The following is a 23505-nucleotide window of genomic DNA, read 5'->3' on the forward strand; positions in this document are numbered from 1 at the left end:
AACGGGTCCAGAGGAGGCTACAAAGATGATCCGAGGGCTGGAGCACCTCCCGTGCGAGGACAGGATGGGGTTGTACAGCCTGGGGAAGAGAAGGCTCCTGGGAGACTTAATGGTGACCTTCCAGTGCCTGAAGGGGCTACAGGAAAGCTGGGGAGGGGCTGCTGACAAGGGCTTGTGGTGACAGGATGAGGGGCAATGGGAATAAACTGGAGAGGGGCAGATTTAGACTGGACATAAAGAGGAATTTCTTCACTGTGAGGCTGGTGAGGCCCTGGCCCAGGTTGCCCAGGGGAGCTGTGGCTGCCCCCTCCCTGGGAGTGTTCGAGGCCAGGCTGGATGGGGTTGGGCAGCCTGATCCAGCGGGAGGTGTCCCTGCCCAGGGCAGGGGGTTGAACTAGATTAACTTTAAGGTCCCCTGCAACCCAAACTATTCTATGATTCTATGGTTCTTCTCCCCCTCCCCTACCTGACCTGGAGGAGAAAGTGGTAGGCAGGAGGATGAGACAAAATTAAAATTAAATCCAAAAAAAATTAAATCCAGTGAGGCTTTTGGATGGCGCCATTTTCCCAAGCTGACAGCTGGAAATAAGCCCTTTTCAGGAAAAAAAAAATATTTTCTTCACAGCACTTCACAAGTTTTTAGGCCATATATTTAACAGGCTTAATTGCACATTAGGAGATTACTTGATTCCATCTGCTGCTGTTCTCTTTAACATCATCCAGTGTTTAAGTTGTGAAACTCTGCACTGAGTGGAAGTGTTTCAAAAGCTGTGATCTGCTGCACTGACAAACACAGGCAAACACAGCCACCCGCAGCAACCTCCTGCCCTCGCAGTCAATTTGAGACTTGTTTTTCTGGGGCTGTGGAACACCCAAAGGACACCACGCTTCCCTTTTTTTTTCACAGGGAGAAGAGGATTTTCAGAGGCCCTGACGTGATAAAGCTGTGATGGGTCACATGCATTCATTATTTGCATTTCTTCTAAGTCAGTGATGTCAAGAATACATATCTTTGAAATGCGAACAACTTGAATTTTATTTTATCATTCATAGTTTGATGATGTCTCTGAATCATTTTACCACTAGGAGAAAGAACAAAGTTATCTGGAAATGTCCCCACAGGAAACAGAACCACATGACTTTACAAAGCCAACATTGTCCTTTCTGAGATAGACACAATGATGTTTTGTTCTTCAGGGGGAGATTTTGGCGGGGACATCTGCACTTGTAGACCCCAGCAGTCAAAACAGTGCACCAAGTGCCTGTTCGTGGAGAGTGTGAATAGCCCAGTTTAAGCCAGTTTAAACACTTGCTCAGGCAAGGAAAGGAGTAGCATGCTCTCTCTAGGTGTGTTGTGCAGCTTTGAACAAGAGTTATGGAAGCAGAGGATGTGCTTTACATCCTGGTTTGATGGAATGCCTGAAAACATACTAATCTGCATGAAACACCAGCAACTTTGCACTACTTATTGTGGTAACACACACATTTAAAAATATTAGAAGGCTACTTCTTCTGGCTTGGGTATAATTATCCAGGATGTCAGGTGTAGAATGAGGAAGAGCAGAAGAGATCCAGAGGACACGTGCCCAGCTCTCCTTGAGGGTAATGAGAGCAGGGAGCTCTCTGCATCTTGCACTTGCTGGTGAGGGTGTATTTTCCTTGTTATTAATACTTTGGTAATTGCATACCTACGGGAATAGTGGTTTAAATTATTGCAAAAGCTGTCATTGAGTGGCCTGGTTATTTAAAAAGAAAAACATTGGTTTGTTTCCGTGCCTCTTGCATAGATGGTTATGCAGGAAAACACAGCTGTACATCTGGTTTTTAACTCGTCCTAGTAAACAGTGTTTCTGCTGCTTCTGCCGCGTGTGTGGGGCAATGAGACAAGGTGTAACAGATAATATCCACCTCCAGAGAATAAATTAATTGTTATGCTTTGTTATTTGTTCCATTAAGGAAACCCATTGATAAAAAAACCAAACAAACACCTCCAAACCACTCTACCAATAAGAGGGCCTTTTGTAACATCTTTGAAGTAATTACATGTATGCATCCCTGTGGCCTGATTCCCTTGCTCAACTGTGGATTTTTCCTTTCATGGAGCTATCTACCCTTACTGGTTTTATTTGCAGTCACTGAATCTAGAGTCTTTTTTATGCCATTACAATAACACCACTAGTTTCACTGGGATGATTTATGATTTGGTGCAAAAGATTTATGATTTATGATTAATTTGGTGCAAAAAAAGAATGAAACCTTTCTGTCCCTCAAGATTTCATTCACAGCGAAGGATGTCAGAGAAGCAAACCAAACGACAGACTCATTAGCGTGTGCCATCTTACCACAACAGAGAAAACCCACAAGCCTTGCAGCCACTTGGCAAAACACGTACACATTCCCCTTGCAATTGTCAGTCTGGAAATGATACAGTTTATTACCATATTTAGGGTAAATGTTTCATCAGATTCCTAGTGCAATTGCTAAAAGCATTCTTGAACAAATTTGTGATTAGCTTTATGTTTTTATCCCTCTTGTCTCTGCCAGAGGAGGATACTAGGACTGGCAAATCCAGATTTACATCACTGTGTTCCTCTTCAGGTTAAGTACAAACTTGATGCTAATCAAATCCTGTGTAATACTGACCAAGTGAATACAGCACACTGTTTAAAATTTTATACCCAAGACAAGTTCTTATGGTTTATTTTCTGTGCTATTTCTACATGAAGTTAAATAACAATTTCTTAGACTGCAGATTGTTTTCACAGTGAATATTCCCCTATCATGTCATGTCTGCCAGTAAGAAGTGGCTCCTCTAAAGTCAAGTAAACTCCTATATCCAAACTCATGATCATTCAAAAACATAACACTATGAGTTCTAGAGAAGAAATTCTGGAGAAAAACTCTTAAAGGGAGATGTATAATAATGGTTAGACTTTTGATTCATTGCCAACTTATGATTCCAGAAAGATTTGCAGGACTTGTTAAATTCAGACTTTCAGATTCAAAGAAACAACCCCACAGCTGGTGTTCTTAGCCAACATCAGAAGTCAGTCTTCCCTTCCAGTACCGGTTCCATATTACTTACAAAAATGAAATTCAATTTCTTCTCTAGATGATAAAGTTCTCTTAAATAGCTTGAAAATGTCAGATGCCTATTTCTGCAGACGCAGCTTGCTGGAATGTTTATTTCCATTTTATGGAATATAAAAACATTTGAATGCCCCAGACTGCATATTTTCACTCTAGATCCAACCACAGTGACTTTTTTTTACATTATAAATAGCCTGTATATTCTTTATACTTACAAAGACTGGAACAGAGAAAGGGAAGTGCAGTTGTTACTGTGACTGGTGCAACTGCCCTGACAAGGACCTGACAAGATCAGGGACTGCTGAGGACCTACCAAATACCAGTCTTGCCAGAGACACAAAGACTGGGGCTTCCCAGCTGGTGAAACCACCGTACCCATCCTGATGCCACTGGGGCGAGAGGAGTGGAGTAGAGAGCTGTTGCCAGGCACAGAGCCCTGGAATATGTGGTCTCCAGCCAACTAGAGTGACCACAGATTAGATTCAACTCATTGTATATTCGGTCCCACCAGAGAGCTAACTGGAGCCAGTCCCTCCTCAAAGATGTGGGTCAGCATTTGGGACTCTCCACCTTGGAATTGTGACACCACCCAGGGTAACTTCCCTGGGATTGAGTGCGCTCACCCTCCTTTTCATGAGTAATTAGTTATTCTGGATATATCCTTGAGTGAGGCCTCACCCCTTTGGATGAGCGATTCTATCTTCTGGGCACCCGTGAGTGAGAGATTTGCTTTTGTGAGTGAGTGACTGGGTCGTCCTTCTAAAAGGTTCTTCACAAAACTTAGGAATTCTTATGTTAGTTATGTAGCAATATTCTTGATGCCTGAACTTGGGGTTTATTTTTGTTTGTCGGAGTGCTGAGTAAACTCTCATTATTTTCAGTGAGTGATTGTCTGTTTTGTGGGTGCCTCCGCAAGAGTTACAGAGCAAACAAGAACTGTGGATGATGTTGTTTCAATTCCTGCTCTGCCGTAAACATCTTATGTAATCACGAACAAGCCACCAAAGCACAGATTCTCATGTCATGGGGAGGCAGCGAATAACAATGATTTCATTCTGTTTCCTACCTGTAAAACACAGTGAGCAGCAGAGACACTGTGAAAGTGCATATGTAACACTGAGAGATACCAGAGTAGTTCAGTGATACATACAGACCAGATGAACATCTAAAATGGGTGGACTGTACGCCTAGTTTTCTTGATCAGTAAGGATGCCTCCAACAGTAAAGGCAGCTACAACACGGAAATATGATTCAAAGAAGAAAAGCTCTCACTTAAAGAAAAATCAGTGCCTCAAATCAGAAAACAGAAATGCACTCAGGGCATTAGGAAATGCTGTCCTATAACAAAAACCAGTCATGGTATACTTGGCATTTGAACTCTGTGTTGAAATGTGCTTTTTAGTTGTGACTATAAATGAGAGTTGTGTACTTTTATTAGGAAGCATCTGTTACAGGCAATGACAAAGCCATGTCAGAACATGGATGCTCCTAAGCAGACAATAAAGCAAATCCTTAGCTTAGCAATAGCTTGTAGTTTCAGCTACCATGTAGTTCAGATGAAGTCTACTTTAGGCCTTTCACCTCACAATTTGTTGAACATGTAGCTCTGAGTTCTGCTAGAAATATACTGCCCTCATTCATATACATATAGTTATTAACAGAGACTATTAGTAATATTAATAAATACTATTTTTGGTTATCTTTTATGCAATATAATCATCTAATTACATGAAATGTCATGTCAGATACTCTCCTCAAGGAAAACTGATTTAAATACAAAATACTTAAGACTGAAGAGTACTAAAGTGTAATTGAATGCTATACAAAAACATATATTCTATTTAAAGTTATTACATTTTGTCAACATGAAATGGGAAAACACACTATGAAATTATTACCAAAGCAGGTTTTTTTAGGTTCTAAATTGGAAAGTTGTAGCACCTCTGTGTAATACTTTGGTTATAGAGGTCTTTAGGAAACCAAGCACCAAGAGAATGCATTGCCATGAACTATTAGTGTCACAGCAGACAGTTTAACCTGAGGTTTTCTGGCAGGAGACAAGTTTCATTATGAGCTGCAGTCTTGAAACAGTCCATGAAAGTTATGTGACCTGCAGACATATGTGATGCATAGTGGGCATCACCCTATAAATACAGTGTTTCGTTTGCTCAGAAAGCTATACTGTACTCAAATAAAACATATTTTGTTATCTTTATCTCATTCCCTGTCCCACAAGTCGTACACAGCATTAGCACTTAATACCAATCATCCTTCTTTTGGAATAGTTATGTACTAGTTGTGCATACAATTATTTGTAATAAAAGTTACTGCTATCTCTTATAAGAGATTATTATAGAGTTATTGAAGAGATTATATTTAGTAATTTTTTGTTATACGATAATGTTGTTCCTGAATGGTATTATCCCACACTCAGTAGCAAGTTGTCTCAGTCTGGGTAATAGGATAAATAGCATTTTATTCCGTCTCAGTCTTCAAATCTTTCTCTGGTATAAACATTCCATGCAGGTCCAGATGCATTTCTACATGGACTTTGGCTCGGCCCAATTCTTTGAATGTTTTAGCATCTAAGACAAGTAGGAAGGGTGCTTCCTTTGGATCAGACGTCACAACACACGTCAGAACAACGCCTGTGACATACAAATGAAGAATTAGAAGCACATACTAGTTATACCAAGCAGAAAATACAACACTGTTAGGATACCAACTGAAAGTGCTTGCTAGATTAAGAGGTCTGTTGAGAGTGCTAACAAACTAATGAATGCTTCTCTTCTGTGCTTTTTTCTGGTCTGCCTGCTGTTCATTGGGAAGGAAATAATCCAAACCAACACTGCATTGTGTGCCTGGCATTTCTGACTCATTTTTTCAGCTGTCCACCTTCTGCCTTTGCAAGGAGTCACCTGAGAACAGAATTGGATTGAGATGACAGGGATACTTGCAGTGCCACTTCACATTCTCATCTGTAATAGCACTGGTTTCCCACAGCTTCAGCTGACCCAGACTGTTGATGAATCCAGCTCTGAGTGGCTCTTTGGGAAGTCCTAAGCATTGGTTTTGTTGTTTATGCCTACCTTGGGACATTACACAAGGAGATTTTGGTCCATTGTTGTTTTGATTTTTTGTCTGCAGGAGTAAAACGGCTAGTGCTAATTTTAATCTCACAATGGAGGCATCAAACCAGATTTCTTGACTAAGAACAATGAGACTTGTCAGATTTAGTGCAAAACTCATGTAACCCCAACTTTCAGAATTCTTTTACCATCATCCTCTTCTCTTGCATCAGGGCTGGGAACAAAAACAGGCTCAGATGGCCAGCAGTGGTCTTCTCCCCAGTGGAGCATCTCCTTTGTCTGGATATTAAATTTTACAATCTAAATTGTTGTGACCAGAAAAGAAAAACATCAGTGACCTAGACAGTGGTTTATTCCAAAGGTACAAGATGAACTGACTGCTGGCAGGGGGGACCAATACTAAGAGTTATGGAGCAACAAGACATGTGTCCTTACAAGAAGGAAACACCTGGAAAACATTAAACTCTGGAGTCACATTTAGTGGCTGCATAATCACACAGCGTTCATTCAATTTCATTTCATCAGATTACAATTGCACCTTTCACATACGGGTTCGAAGTGTTTAACAAACACCAGCAGATCAGGAAAGAATCTCCACTATAACAAAGCCCTCACTTTACAGAGGAAGAGTCCAAGGCCCGGAAGATTTAAGTGACTTGTGCCAAACCACTGCAATTCTACAGTAAAGCAGGAAACAAGATTTAAACCTTCCATTTTATAATTGTGTGAATAATTTTCCTTTTATCGTATCTCAATACTTCTCAGGGCCTTCTGTTGTTAAGTAGGGCATATATGCCAGAACAAAAGCTATTAATAGGGATGTGTAAAGATTAAAACAATGGGACAAGCATTCCACACAGATACTGGTATTTACTGAAGGAACAGACTACAGATTTTCATCTCATTAATGGGTGCCTGATCAAACCAATTGCCAATGCGGATGCACAGTATTTTCAGTTCAATCCTATTAAGGCTTTTTCTCTACCCATACAGATGCAGTTATATTTTTTTCCTTTTTACCTTTAGTAAAAAAAAGTGTTTACACAAAAATGAAACTATTCAAATTACTGGAGGAAGAATTTGGAAGCATTATCCCTTTTAACAAGATGGCATCAATTTTGCTGACAGACTTTATGTAAGTATTATATATGCTTGTTGTGCCTGTGTTCAATAAAGAGCAACAGATGTGGAAAAAAAATATCTTCTAACAGCATTTCTTATTATATTTAAGTGAAGCAGGGATTATCTACACTGGGAATCACAAACTTGCAGATTTATTTGAGCTACTGTCAGAGGTGCTGCAATGAATTTTCTTGCATCATACAGAAATCCAGCTTTATTTTGTAATCAGTTGTGGTAATTATAGATGAGAACCAACAGTGAACTCAAATTGTGCTGCCTTATAGTCACAGAACAAGAATTATAAAGACAGAGTTTGCCTGTACAATGCTCTTACCTTCAACCATTATTACTTTTCATCTTCATCTATTTGTATTCTAGGGTGTCTCCTAAAAAGCTGGCATCATGTGTACACAAATGAAACATTTGCTACCCTCTAATACAGAACTAGCTAGCAAAACATAAAACCTTCTGAAAAATTAGATGTTGTTTTAATACTTTTGGTTAATTGGATACTGTTGTAATAACATATTTTTTAGTTAGGCTTCCTAAAGGGAAAATATACTACAGATCCATGTCTGTCTAGTACTTCTTTTTCTTACTCTCTCCTTTGTAGCTCTTAGCACATTACAGAAGTTCAGCCCAGTTGTGCAGAAAAGTGAGGATCTCAATAACTATTGTGTTCAAGAGACTTTGTGGACATATAAAGCTGTTTACTAACACTTTATGAATAAAATGGTACAACGTGAGCTCACCTTTATAAGAATTCGGGCATTTTGCGTTTCTATGCATGTGAATGATCCACCAACAGGAAAAGTTTTGAGAGAAACACACTTTTAAATACTCGAGAATCGAATCTCAGGTGTCTGTAAGAAAGCATTTGTTCTGCTGCCTATGGGACTACATGTTTTTAACAGCTGACAATGATGTTCCAGGCTTTTAAATAGTAAAATGAAGATGTATTGTTTCCATACTTTGGCCCAGCAAGGCTTTTCAAATCAGACAAGTAAGCTAATGTGTTCAGCTTTTCACCTCCCTGCTTTAAAGTGCTGAAGTTTATGAACATAGTGCCCAGCTGCAGTGTCACGATTTAGAAGCTTGAACTTCACGTTGAAGAAAAGCGTTCAGTTTCTGGCCTCAGAATCACAAACTGAATTTGCGTGTATGAATGCAGATTAGATTATGTTTTGGGGCAAACTAGTAAAGCATGGTCTACTTATAACTGCTTAAATTTGATTTGTGTTCTGTTAGTACAGTTCTTGACTCTGTAAATGTTAATTGTACCTTGGTAGGAACTGGCCTCCACTGGACTCCTGTTGCATAGACGTAGTTGTATTTTTTGCCATTATAGTCATAGTTGATGCGAGGCAGTTCTATCCCTGGGTAAAATAAAGTTCAAGACTTAGGAACAAGAGAAGAGAAATAACTCAAATGTACATTTACATATGCCAATCTTCAGGAAGTTTTGCCCAGTGAAAAACCTTGAAAATATTTAAGACAGGTGTTGCATAGATTTTTTTATATGTCTGAATTTTTAAAAAGCTGAGGATGGACATGAATACAAAATTATTAAACCAGATTTATCAGTTCAAACATGACAATTTTTCATTCTCATGGATTCATTATACTGAAACTTATGAGTGTCTTTTTTGTTTGAGTTTCTTTTTCTTCCTTCATAAATGCATGAGATGTGAACCTCTGAAATATAATTGGAAGCTACCATTCTAAGAAATTACTTTCATTTTAGGTAAATATATACTCTTTAGGTCTGTCTGTTATTATCCCCTGAAAAAAATGTGAAAAATCCACTTTCAAAGGCAATCTTTATAAAATACATCAATAACTGGTGTTACTATTTATAACAGACCTATTGGAATTTCTTCACTATGAGAGTGGTGAGGCACTGGCACAGTTTTCCAGGGAAGCTGTGGCTGCCCCATCCCTGGAGGTGTTTGAGGCCAGGTTGGATGGGCCTTGGGCAGCCTGATCCGGTGGGAGGTGTCCCTGGCCATTGCAGGGGTTGGAGCTGAATAGGTTTTAAGGTCCCTCAAGCCAAATTATTCTATGATTCTATTTAAATAAAACTACTCTCGTAACAGGTGGATTTGCAAGTCATACTAATAGTTGCAAGATCAGACTTGGGATCCTATATTAATATAAAAGATGTAACTTCAAACGTTTAAAGGATTTCACTCTTGATAAATGTATAGATATATGAGGGGATCAGGGTCATATATTACTGGATAGACCCACAGGAGGGAGGTAAGGAAGAAAAACATACTGTCAATAACTATGCTAAACATATTAATGAAAAGTTTTGTCCCTCTTAGCTTCATAAAGATCTGACATATATGAACAGCCATGAGGCATTATTAGAATGCACCTATCAGGGTGTAAGAGAACATATTAGAGATTTGTATATTGGCTTTGTCTCACCTTCACATAGTATTTCAGGCTGACAATAGATGCTGCCATCTTTCTCTTTTACAGCAGTGGCGGTAGATGGAACTGTGACTAAATTAGAACCTACTTCAGCATCCTGAAAGAGACATACACTGAAAAAGTCATGTGTCTCTAAGAATATGCTTATAATCTAGATATTTCATCAGGTTTGATACAAATATAAACAACTTGGGGATTGAACAAATAATCCAGCTTCAAGAAATTAATTCTTACAGCATTTATCTGGTATTGTTAGATCCTGACCTTTTCATTGTTATACTCAGAGGATTTTAATATATCAAGGAGCAATCATTGTGAATCACGCTGAGCCTTTAGAAAGGTTGAGATACACGTGGCTGTGTTCCAGAAGAACAATAATTGGATTACATGGTTTGTGAATGTAATTAATGAAGATGGGTTTCAAGGAATTAGGTATCATCTACCCACTAAACGTCACCAAGATTAGTTTCTTTGCACCTGCTATAAATCAAGCGCAAAACCAGGTGTAACTCACTCCTGCTTTTAATATGCTACTGCCAAATTCTTAAGATTACAGGCTAGTTTGGGTAGCTGAGGTGATCCAACGCATCCTTCGTCACTGCTGCATAACTGTTTTTGAGACATGAACAAAGCAGCAAGATTCTAGTATGCAGAAAGAAAAAGTACTATCTGTTCCAAGCGTATCAGGCAGAAAATTGCCCAAATTGCTGGGCAGTATAAAATCTTCCCTGCAAATAATGACGTAAAATGATGTTTTAAATTAAATTGAAAGATAAAATCTTTCCTCTTCCTGGTAAATGTCCCACTTAAATGAAATCTTCTAATTTTAATAAAACCATTGCAAGAGTTGGGAGCATTCATGTATTACATATAGGCTTTCAGTAAAATGGAAGAAACAGATTGTACAAAACCTCATGCACGCACTTCCAGTCAACAGCCAAGTTGATATATCTGCTCGTATTTGATAGCATTTTACAAACACTCTCACTGGTAAGGAAATCACATACACTCAATAGCCCAGCTCTCCATAAGAGATGGTATCAGTACCTAGAGCCATGTGCCTGTATGTCCAGCTGCCCATTGCCACTTTTCACAACACGTACACAAAACAGAACTCCTGCACATTTTGTTTATGTGTTATTGTTTAAAGAATCAGAAATCTGCACATAAGGGCTGGCAACTCATAATTCACTCATTATGCACACAGATGTATTTTAAATTACTGCTGAAACAACCAATTAAAAAGCCATTTTCTTTCTACCTTGTCATACTGCAGAGGAACAACAAATCGTTTGCAGGTTGGTACGGAAGTAAACTCGTTCTTCTCTTCAAAGTCTTTAGTTAGATTTTTTAAATAGAACATATCATATAAGCTATTGTCATTATAGGCAATAATATCAAAAATAACGTGGCCATCCTGTTCATAAGCATTTATATGGTGAAAAATCACCATAGCATCAGTATAAAATTTGGTAGATACTTCTTTTTTAGTCTTCCGGTCTACAAAGTGAAACCAAGTCTGGAAGATAAGAAACATTATTTAAAACTGTTAATGATCAGCAAACAGTTGTTAAGGAAACTATTTTCTAATGGTAGCCAGCAACATTCTAATGTATCATCTGTTTCTACTGAAGCATATTAAGAACTCAGGTTTTGCTGCTAGAAGACAAGACATTCCAACCTGAAGACCAAAAATACAAGAGCAAAATGAGTGTAGAAGTGCTTTAAACTCATTTTACTGTTGCAAATTACTGTTTGGGCTAGGCTGAGGAATGATGATTTCCCAGTAAAATCTGGAAAATACCCTGCTCTGTTTTTACATTAAATAAATCTGCCTCTGTCCAGAGTGTCTGTAGTGCTCCGTGCTGGTGCCCTCTACCTCAGCATGGCCCACTTATCAATGGCCAAAGCATACAGAAAGAAGGTCCTCAGAAAACAAGAGTTTTCCTCATGTGCCACAACGAGGGACTCTCCTTTCGTTGCATGCAGGATTCCCACCAGTCTGGCTCTCCTATTTGATGCAATGGATCTAGAGAGGATCTCATCCACAATACACAGTATTTTGTTTGGAGCAGGAGCAGCTGCATGTGTCGGGGATGCTAGTGCACTTTTGAATGTTTCTGCTAGCACACAATATTTTTAACAATGCCAAATTATCTTCTTTCTCAAGTACTTCAGCATCAGATGTTTATTTGTGAAATTTCTGGAGACGGGATATAGTATTGAAAAATGCAGCTTCTAAAAAAATGTGCAACCTGACAGTCAAGGGTTGAAAAAAAATAAGAGGGATTACTGAAATTAATGAAGCAGATGAAAAACAGAACAGTGTGGCAGAGGTCACTGGCCTGCCTGACTCTGCTGCTCCACATTAGAACATATACCTTCTCTTCCTTATGGTAGGCAAGGCAGGAAGCCCAGTTCACACCTCGGATGTAAGCAGTTGCCATTTTGACAATATCTAGTTTGAATGGCTGTTCTATGAAGACAATGTAATTTTCTGTGATTCCAAAGCTATGGTAGTAGCTTGGGTTCAGCAGAGAGCGAGAAGGGATGGAGCATACCACTTCCATATGTTTGAAACAAGATTTCTTCTTTTCTGTTTCTGAACATAAATGATAAAAAATAAAATTATATTTATAATAAATTCCAATCCTGTCAGTTCCTGCCAGTTCTATTTGCATTTTCCTGTTCAGAAAATGGTTTGTTTCTTCCTGCAGAATTAAGACAGAAGTGTGCATCTGAGTGAAGCAGCACTGCAGTATCACAATGCTGGATCCATTCAGACAGAGCCCATTTGTCTTACAATTTGATTTCACTGGTTACTGCCTTCAGAAGTTCCAGCACAGAGGAAAAAGATGTTTAATTAAATCAGCAGCTTTATAAAGGGATCAAATGTGATTGATAGGAATGGTTGGACTCGATGATCCGGTGGGTCTCTTCCAACCTGGTGATTCTATGATTCTATGAAATACCCTCATGTTTTTGAACTTCTAAGGAGATGTTCCTGTTTGATTTATAGTGGCTTTGTTTGAGCCCCAGCTAGATATTACAAACTAAGCTTTCAGCTGTGAAAGGCCTCTTGATTGTTCAGTCAGAAGGACAGACATCACACTAGCAGCTGATTTTAAACAACACCACAAAAAAAAGATTGTCTTGAAAGAAAAAGAGCAAGTGATTCGCTCTGTGAATAAAGTGGAGCCTAATGTAGGCCAGATTAGAGAGGAATTAATTCCATATTAGACATTTTTTGGCATTATGCTTTCCTATAATCACACTATCAGCATTTTAAAAGCATTTTCATTTATGAAGAGAACTAAAATTTATAACATTAATTATATATACTGCTCTATACATTAAATTTGTTTTTCTGTTTATCCTCCCTCTACATATCACAATACAAGGAATGGAAATCCTTCTAAAAGAGTTAGTTCACTCTAGCAATATTCAAAGTAGCTTTCTTCTAAAAGCAATGTTCTTCGTACTGAAATACCCTGTTTATACAGTATTCAAGACGAACTTCTGTAAGAGCACATCCCCAGACAGGCTAACCAGTTAACATCAAGTTCACAATAAGTTAAAACTAAGATAATGAATGCCATTGGCTTCTCTAAGAGCTGTATCAACACCCCTTAACCTCATAAGAAAAGAAATTGCTAACAAGTTTATGGAAAATACTGATAAAAGGCATATCTTACCTGGCACAGAGGGAGGAATCTTAAACATAATGTATTTTGTCTTCCCTTTATCGACTATTGAAGTACCCATGTTGAGAGTATTTCCAGCACTGTCATAGTGTGGGTGAGAAGTTGCCACATTTACAGCTATGTATTTGTTGTAGTCAACCTAGAAAATCACATGACAGGAAATTTTAGTGATATGTAAGTGAATTAAAATTCATCTCAGCTAACACCACAAATCCACCAGCATTTTAGCACTGTCAGCCTATCATTGTTACCCTATTTTCAACAGGCCTTGACATTTAAACAAATCACTTATGTAGGTAGTCAAATGGTTTCCTAATTCAAGGCTAAAACATGTTACAAAATCAGAATAATGTTTACCTCTCCCTTGCAGCCACGCAACACAATGGGAGTATTGACTAAAGTTACTCTGCAAATGCCCATTTCATCCTGAAGGCAGTTTATTTAGTAGGGATATGAGTCTAACAATCTTCTGCAGCAAAAACAATTCTGTTTAATTTGAAGCTTGGAAATTACTCAAACTGTACTGCATGCTAGACAAAACTCATTTTATATTTCAATATGTAAAGATTTCATTTTAATAATTAAGTAATATCTTGCATAAGGTACTTGAAAAGTAGTCATATAACTGACCTACTGAATCATTAATTATGTAAATCACTTGATAACTACAGATGGATAAGAATGGAAATAATCCAAAATAATTATGTCATAAGCATGATACGTGGTATTATTCCTGCAATCCTGCAAGATTATGCACAAGTAAAATTGCTTAAAGCCCATCTTTTCCCACTCTATTCAGGATTTAATTTTGAATTCATGAGTTATTCGAAGATGTGATATTTTCACTATTTCACTTTACCATGATTTCAAAAGTAAAGGAATAGTAGAAGAAGAGAAGTAGCTTTCCTGTTCTGTGTCTTGCACATGAATGGAACCTTATGAGTCAGCCTGAAACTGTATTCATTACAGATGAGGAACCAGAAGGACAGACAGTAGTTTATACCTTCTCTAATGTCTCCAAAGTCTGCGGATTAATTTTCCTGATGAAGTTAGTCTCACTGGTAGCATAAAAATCATCCCCAGTTTTCATAATGTTGATCAGGCAGTTGTCTGTGAACTCAGGAATGGTGTGAGACAAATAGGAGAATGCCCTGTACAGAGGGAAATTTCGCACTGGTTCGTGAGAGCAGCAGAGGCTGTACCTGCTTTCACCCCACAAACAGCAGCAGGCACTCGAGCTGTGGGGCTCTGCACAGCCACAGCAGAGCCAGGGCACTGGCTCTCCCCTTCTCTGCCCTCTCCTGCACCGCCTCGGTGGGAAGAGTGGAAAAGCAGAGATGAACTTCAGCGCCCTTGACCATGGTGAGGGTAAGGGACGTGCAAACGGGCATCCAGGTCCAGTCCCGCTGTCAGCTGCAATGTATCCACTGGTTTATCAGCTCGGGCAAATTACATGCTCCTCTGTGCGTGCCTTGTGAGAATTGGACTAACAGTTTCTAACTAAAAGCTGGTATGTTTTTCAGGGTATGCCTTCCTAAAATAAATGTATTGATACACTCCCTGATGGAATATTTTTGTTCCCAGTGTTATCTTATATCACAATTATGATTTCAAAGAAGATCCCACTTCACATGTGGGCTTGACAGCTTTCCTTATTAGTGCAGGATTTTATTATACTCACTTAAAACCAAGACAAAGTTGCTTACATCCCTTTTGAACTTAAAATGCCAGTTGTTACCCTGTTACTGCTGGAAGAGAGAAGAAAAGCATCCTGTGTCAGGGTAAAAATGCACAACTATTTTGCAATGACTATCCATGCATGTGCTCTCACCAAATACCAAATGCAAGGTCATTAGAGGTAGTCCAGAAAGGATGAGATGGGTAAGCTACTTGCATTTGTCAGGGAATATCCACAGCTAATTTTACAAGACAGGTGATAACATGATGGCTTACACCTTCACTTCCAATATATAGCCTGTCATCCTTTCTAGCAGTATGAAAGCAGCTATCACAATGATCTGAAGTGGTTCTCATTTTGAACATAAGATAAGCCCAGGCCTATGACTCCAGTCCCTCAAAGCACTGCACAACTCAAGAAACAATTGAATTTTATAACTACTTATTTTTTAAAATAGTATTTAATCCAGAAGTTTTTCTAATTTATTTCAGTTATTGATGCTTTTCTTCTTTCTGTTAAATGAACTTTTCATAAATTCCTTCCCAATGTCTTAATCTTTTCCTTTCTTGCTGCTTCTCCCCTTACAGAATATCATTTTTTATAAACTTTTGTGAGACACTTGGAAAAGAAAATATTTGGTTTTTCAAAGTTACAACAAAATCTACTTGTAATAGTGAATAAAACAGCCAATATTGCTGATAAAATGAAATTAAAATATTTGCCTTAGAATAACGAAGAGTACAGTGCTGGATGTATCTCTTACCCTTTGGGAATAAAGATTTTGTATCTGTAAATGTGTGTCAAGAGTAAACAGAAAGACATCTGTGCTGGACAGATAAGTAGATAGAAGAATCTTGTTGCAAAAGCATCACTTACTTAGCAAATATGTTTTTGCATGGATCTGGATAAGCCATAGTTCCAAACTCAGACACCACGATTCGGTTTGCTTCTATATTGCAGTTGTATGTGTCACTTCGGAGATACTTGCTTCTGTAGTAAACTTCACCTGACAAAGGCAAACAGGTTTCAATCACATTTCATACAGAGTTCTTTGGAAAATTAGCATAGGTAAAGTCACAGAAAGAGTTTCTCAAGCAGACATCCTTTAGCTAAGAAAAGTTTCCAATGAAACTGACAGTCCTGCTAAATCCCTGGTTTGGAAGACTCTTTCAGCTATCTAAGGAACCCAGGGCTGCTCTTGTGGCTGCTGAGATCGGTCACAATCTGTCTGGCGTCCTTGATTCCCAACGCATTTGGACAATACTGGGATACTGGGGAGAGGAAAGGAGGGAATCGTATAAACTCTTCCAGTAAACAAAACAATCTGTGTAAAAATTATTAACTATGCATCAATGCATGAGTGGTGATAAATCTGTATTGGCAAAATTTAGTTATAAGAGAGTAACAAACTGCTTGAAGCAATCAATGTCTATCCTAACCAATTTAATGGATCACTGAACTTGAACATATCTCTGTTTGCTTTAGGCAATTAAAATATACTGGCAATTTTGAAAACACTGGTCATCTCTTTATGGGTTACTTTGTTAAGGATGAAGAGCTGGACAGGCGAGGAAATCCTGCAGTTGGATTAAATAGCTCTGGTCACAGAAGTGGAAACTAAAAAGACAGACTAGGAATGGAGGATGATGAGTTAAACTCTGTTCTTTTACAGATGTATACTTTTTGCAGCGAGTATCTAGGTACAAAACATGCTGCCTCACACTGTAAAACAGCTGAACAGCTAAAAATACTTTAATTGAAAAGAAAAACATGAAATGTTTTTTTATAGAGGGCTACCTGTTTTCCCTCCACAAGAATGATAAATAACAGAACTGCTTGTAGGGGTGTTAAGTATATGTAAATGAGGCTAAGTTTCAATCCTGGCAGCTGTTATAGCTGCAACCAAATCCCCAAAGGGGAATGTTAGTCTTCCCTGAAACTAGGTTGTTCATCCACAACGGACCCCCCTCCCAAGATAATATAGTACTTGTGGTTGATCCAGTTTGAAACAATGGAGGTTTTCTTGCTCTGAGTGGAAGGCAAAAGCTGCCCTGCAGTGACCTGCTCAGAACTCATTGCAGGCTGTCCTGCAGAACACACAATATTGAACTTCGACACTCCAGAAAGAAGGACAACCTAATCTATCTTTGATAACAGAGATCCTCCTGCTGCTGCTGTGGAGAGTGAGGTCTGAATACATGTTTGGAGAGACTTTCCCCAAAGCCATTACCACCTCACCTCACACCATCCTGCACACAAAACCTGTGACATTCTAACACTAATCAAACTCAAAACAGAATCAGCAATGTAAGGCACCAACATGTGAGCTGTTGAGCTTTTTTATTCTGATGTGCAACAACTTACCATTTTTAAATGTAAAGCTGTGCAGCAGAGCCAAGCCATCAAACCAGTGGTTATACTTAGTGTCCCCTACTGTGTGCATCCCTGGGCCATTTCGGAGAAGTATCCCTTGCAACCAAGTGGGTAACTGACCTACGAGCAAAAAGAAGATAACAGTATCTGTTCATTTAGGTGAGGGGTACATTACAGGACAATTTTCCTTAGGGCACAGACAGACTATGGGTGTAAGCAAAGATTTGTAATAGCATATAAATATGTTGGACTTTTGGTTAATGAAAATGTGACCCGCTCAAAAAATTGGCACCAATAATATTCTGCACTAATGCTATATGAAATTACTAGAAGATGATGAGATTGTTGGAATGTAATTTGCTAAAGATCAGGAATGAAATAAAGTTAAATAAATAAATTTTCTTTCCTGAACTCAGATTTTAAAGTTATACATTTAAACCCTTTCACTCATTCCAGGAAAAGCTAGAGCTTATCAGAAATAAATACGTTTTATAGGTTATATGACTTGTATTGGCCTTCAGCACATCAATTTAAACTTCAGGCTAAATGAATTCCAGTAAAAAAAAATTGCATTAATTAAATTACACAACATAATGTATTGTCATTTTGGCAGTGCTTTTGTGACACTAGTCAGAATATCGGTGCTTTGAAGACAAATAAAGGGTAGGAATATTATCCTGAAAATCCATAAATATTGTTGAGATTCAAATACAAAATGTTTCTTATCAAATCACTGCAAGAAATACATTACCTACCATTTGACACAGAGAGTAACAACAATTAAAGAATGTCATTAGGGTTAAAGAGCTGAACAAAAGCATATCAGATATTAAATTAGAAGCTTCACTTGCTTCTTTGTGTGCATGCCTCCCAGGGGAATATTTAAGATCCCGTACTGCTTTTCCACACAAGGCGTGCACTGAACATTGTCTCTGCATAAAAACCTTCAGAACTTTTAATTCTCCTCATCATTTGGTCTGTGACTTCATATTGAATATGTTGACACCTTTCCTTATTAATACTCCCTCTACAACAGACAGAAATGTCCTCCCATGGAAACAATTCTGTCAAAGCTGATGCAGCTGCAGAGAGTTAACAATTTTTTTGCTGTTAGACCTTTTGAGATCCTGTATGAGCCGAACCCAGGCAGAATGCAGGAACAACCACAAAGCCACAGATGAAATGCAAAGAGTAAATTTATTTCCATTACCTCACAAACCAGGGTATCTCTGAAACTGCACCTGGGCAGAGGGAACACAAAAGGGAGCACAGGGACTGCAGAGCTTGGTCCTTGCTAGAAAATGTCAGTACCAAACCTGCTGCTTTGCCCGTATTTATTAGGGAAATGGCATAGCAGTTTTCCACTGTGCCTTGATCTTTCTTGCAGCAGGGTAGGAATCTCAAGCATGTTTTCTGGGATGTCCCTTTGTTTATCCCAGGCCTATGCTACCTAAGCACAAAGGTTCTACTTGTCAAGCACATGGGACCAAGCAATGATTAGCATGATTTATGTTTTTCTACATCTCAGCTGCAAGGACACTGGAGTGTGTTTTACAATTTCTCCTCACCAATCTTCCATTATATTCCCACAGATCCTAAAGGGACTTTGGCTGCTTTCTAGGATAGCATTTCCTAAGTGGTGACCTTCTTACATAAGGGAAACAAGGACATTTTCCATTTCTGCAAACAAACGACATTAAGTACACAAGAAAAAAACCACATCTAAATGCAAAGGATTACTTGCCTAGTTCCAATGCAATAATTACAATGCTTTTTTTGTATAAGATAAACAACGTTTAATCTGTAATATAGATAATTGCACAAAACTTGAATAACTAAAAATAGTTGGTGGAAGGACAGTGAGGACATCACAAGTTAGCAGAAGAAAATGAGAGGACACGATTATGTCCTTAAGAAACTATATATTCAAATTAGATACAAAATTTTTGTTTGGCTGACTACTGAAGATTGAGTGTGGAACAAGTTTAATGTGCTAGTATGCCTAAAATACGAGCATTTTCTTCTTGCTACTTCCCTTTCTACAGTTCTCTGTTATCTGGCAAAAGAAGATTGCAGGCGCTTCTGTTTCTCCAGTCCCGTGGGCAGCTGCAGTGTAGCAAGTACAATCTGTTGGGCTCCTACCTTCTACCAATGCCATTTATGACTGTATTTTGATGCAGTAATACTGTCATCTGCTTGGGGTTCTACCATTCAAGAAAAACAGGTATTTCTGCAATTCAGTGAGCATCTCGCAGCTCATAGGGCTAAAAATTCTGTTTAGAGATTATTCCTCTATATCAGATTAACGATGTTTGAAAAATTTCAGGACAGGCCAATAAGGTAATTTCACTGGAAGACATGAACAGGGGAAAAAAGGGGATCTTCTTTTTAAGGCATTGTAGCCTTGATGCACCTCCAGAAACTTCTGCCGTAATTCAGTGTAATTTCTGGCATAATTCCAGTATGAAAAGCATGGAGCAAAGGGTCATCTAGTGAGGTTTTGATGAAAATTCATCTTAATGGGCATTGAGAATTTCTGTAAATCACACGGGGTACCAATCAGCATCCTAAAATGCTTAAACAGCTTTAAAAATCTGGGCCTTGTATTTTTTTTTGGTTTAGACCTGAGTCTGAAGTGGAAATAATGATACCCTTCTGTACCATGTGAAGACACAACAGTGACACAGTAAAATCTCCAAATATCTGGAAGTTTACTGGAGTCTTGTACAGTCACGTAGCTGTACAGTGTTTAGGAGAGCATGAGTTAAATTACAGCCGATGTTACAAGTATAGGGTCATATTTACAGTGTATGCATTGAGTAACAAGGAGACAAAATACTGGCAGAAAAAAGGGATAACAAAATATTTAAAGAGGCTGAGGTTCTCTTTAGATTTCTTAATAGTAAATACTGAATCATCATTACCAATTATGGAATATTTTTTACATTGTTTTATTTAGTGAAACGTGGAGTCTTTGTTCAAATAAACCGTTCCATAATACAGATCAAGTCTGATAAAAGTTTTTTTTGTAATATCAAATGTTTCAACAATAAGTTTTCATATTGAGAAAAAAAAATTAAAGGTGTAAACCCACTGCAAATTATAACAAAGCACTTTGTCTGACTTGAAACATCTTTTCTAATTCAACCACCAAACTGAACAATGTGATCACGCAAGTTTTCCTTGTCGTCTTTTTAAGTGTTGTACTTGGGAAGTGACTTTAAAATCAATATTAGATGCCTACCATTTCTCAGACCACCTATTACAAAAAACGCAGCATATATTTGCTAAACAAGGGGTCTCGGTAACAAACCTCTCCTGTACCTGTAGCAAAAAACTCTTATATAAAGCAAAAAAAGCACTAAAAATTAAAGATTGATCAAGCGTTCATCCCTAGAGAGCCACTTTAAACTGTCCCTCTGAAGGATACCCTTCAGTTCTTACTGGATTAACTTCTGAATCCTCTTTTTAATGCCACCTGTACATGGTGGCATCCATTACTGCTTCTTTTCTGTTTAGAAATACTGTTTTTGAAGAGTCCCAAATTTCAGTGACGCTCTCCAGGAGACAAGGAAGAGCATAAGCAACCAAAGAAAGGGTAGAAAAGGGTTACAGAGAGGAGAAACCGAAAGCCTGAGCAGAGCCATGGGGGAGGGGTGTCACCAGATTAAATCCCAAGGCTTCCTCCCTCACTGCCAACTTCAGTGGATTCTGTTCAACTTGGCTTTTCGGAAAAGTACACAGAAATGCTCATAAAGTGCACAAAAATTAACTACTCCCCCAAAGTTGGGACATAAATATTATCTGAGCTCAGTCCTTTAAACAAAATTCACTGACCTCTCTCGCTTTCTCCGTTTCCCCTTTCAGCGCTGATTTGGGTGAACAACTATCTCAGTGTTTACATATTTGAAAACATCAAAGTAACCACTGGTATTAGCACAGATTTTCTGTCACTCACCTTGCACCTCAGCTTTTATGGGCTCTGGATATTCTTCTTTAGTTTCCCTGAATACCACATCCATCTCTCATGTAATTAGCAGTTCCCGTGTAATAAGCGGTTTCCGTGTCCTCTGTCCTGCTGCGCCTGCAGCCCTAGCGGGTCCCCTTCTGTGTGGGCTGAGATCAGCTCCTTCCTGTTACATATAAAGATAAGGTCAAAGTGCAATGCGAGCTAGTGGCTGGTGGTTTATAGGTTGAAAATTTATAATAGATGATCTTTAATCCCTAGCACATACACTATAATTCTTGCACATTCTCATTAAAATTAACTCTTTCATTGATTAAAAGCAGAAGTAAGAAAAACACTAATTTGCATGCTTGCTCCTTAGAACCTCTCTGAAGCAGCTGAGCACACCCAGGGAGTCAGGTAGAATAAATCTGCACCATCACCTTCAGCACACCAAACACAGCGTAGGAGTGCTTGCCCCACTTGGCAGGTAGGGATAGAAGAAGAAAAGAAATCTCTACACACTGCCCTGAATTAGGCTCTTTGGGAGTGACATTTCAGAGCAGGGTGTCATCCTTTTTTTCCCCCCCATTCTCTGAAATTTAAACCGGGCTATTCTACCAATTAATAAAATATCATCACTACACAGGCATGTATCATATTTCTTTATACACAAGCTGCTCCAGAGTGAATTGAGAGGCACATTTTTGAGTTAAAACACTTTTTCACAAACAAAGGCTATAACATATTCTCTCATATGTGACCTGAATCCACTCAGTGAAAGTATGGCAGGAATAATTAAAAATAAGAGGGATTTTTAACTTCACGCTTTTGTTTCTAGATAAGGTACTTAACTGAGTTCAATTTAATTTAAAATCCTTTGGGAAAAGAATTATTTCAATATAAAGCATGTGATTGCATAGCAAATCATAGCCTTCATTGAACATGATGGATAAAAAGATTCTTTACACAATTATATATTATGCAATTTCATATGAGGTTACCCTAAAATCGGATTTTTTTCAACTAAATCACTGTTGATCCCAAAATGTTTTAACATCACTTCTTAAGGCTGACTGATCTGTTTAAAAAATATGGTTTTATTTTATTTTATTTAAAAGATAATTTTCGCCACACGTGACTGTTCTAACACACATGTTATACATTTCCATCGCTCCTCTCTTCCCAGCCTATTGTCTGCTTGATGGACAATGTTCCCCCTGGGTAGCTCACCCAGACATCACACCTGTGTCTCTGTTTGGAAAGCACTGGCAGGAACAGGTAATAACAAAATAAGAAGCCAGATTAAGAAAGAAAATAGATGGGCTTTGTTTGAATCAGCCACATCGAACCTGATGTCTGTAGGAGATGAAAGGTATCGAAGTCCACATACATACACATATGCAGATATATATACACATAAACATATACATACACTGTACATATATACATACAGAGAGAGAGTGTGTGTGTGTTGAGATGTAGACTTATTTGTATACACTAAGCCAAGTAAGGGACTTTTTCCCGCAGTGTTACAGACTGAAAAGGATCTAACCAAAAAGCAAAGCCATCTAACTCTGCATCCACTAATCCATGGGGACTTTTTCTCTGTCTATGATCTTCTGCTTTGCTTTAATATGTTCTCATCAACGCATCCTCATCTATTGACAGGGCCACAGCTCTTAATGCTGCAGTTTTAATTATCTAACCTGTGAGTGGTCTAATCTGTAGCAGTACTAAACAGATTTCCATAGAGCAAGCAAGCAATAAAGAAGATTAATTTGAACCACTTTTGCCTTTCTTTACTATGACTGTTCATCTAGTTAAGCTTCAGCTAGGATGAGACAATTTGAAATCTTGTTAAAAGTTATCTGAATGGAAGAATAAGAAGCCGCAGATACCAAACAACTTTTGAAATCAACCCAAAGGTGTTTTGGTAGCTAATTTCAGGTGTCCATGCCTGAAATTTTTGTCCCATATTTTGTATAACTTAAATAAGGAGACCTTGCAGAGGTCATGTTTCATGTTTTTCAGTGAAAAATACTTCATTCAGCCATAAGCAAC

General features: G+C 38.4%; 1 protein-coding gene across 1 annotated transcript; it reads right to left on the reverse strand.

The window, feature by feature from the left end:
- Positions 1-5540: 5540 nt before the first annotated feature.
- On the reverse strand, positions 5541-21603 carry BCO1 (beta-carotene oxygenase 1). The gene is made up of 11 exons (XM_069868728.1): positions 21454-21603; positions 17487-17615; positions 15999-16128; positions 14448-14595; positions 13436-13583; positions 12122-12342; positions 11002-11259; positions 9735-9837; positions 8583-8677; positions 6368-6479; positions 5541-5738 (listed from the first exon to the last, which is right to left on the reverse strand). The coding sequence occupies exons 1-11, from the start codon at positions 21515-21517 to the stop codon at positions 5566-5568; spliced, it is 1581 nt and encodes a 526-aa protein (XP_069724829.1). The 5' UTR covers positions 21518-21603; the 3' UTR covers positions 5541-5565.
- Between the last annotated feature and the right edge of the window lie 1902 nt (positions 21604-23505).

The sequence above is a fragment of the Phaenicophaeus curvirostris genome, chromosome 14 (assembly GCF_032191515.1).
Source record: "Phaenicophaeus curvirostris isolate KB17595 chromosome 14, BPBGC_Pcur_1.0, whole genome shotgun sequence".
Taxonomy (NCBI): domain Eukaryota; kingdom Metazoa; phylum Chordata; class Aves; order Cuculiformes; family Cuculidae; genus Phaenicophaeus; species Phaenicophaeus curvirostris.

Excerpts from the sequence above, each read along its gene's own strand:
- BCO1 (XM_069868728.1), bottom strand. The coding sequence starts at position 21,517 with ATGGATGTGGTATTCAGGGAAACTAAAGAAGAATATCCAGAGCCCATA. Across the intron at positions 11,260-12,121 it reads CCTACCATAAGGAAGAGAAG|ACTTGGTTTCACTTTGTAGA; the intron begins GTATATGTTCTA and ends CTTATCTTCCAG. Across the intron at positions 5,739-6,367 it reads TGCAAGAGAAGAGGATGATG|GCGTTGTTCTGACGTGTGTT; the intron begins GTAAAAGAATTC and ends TGTATGTCACAG.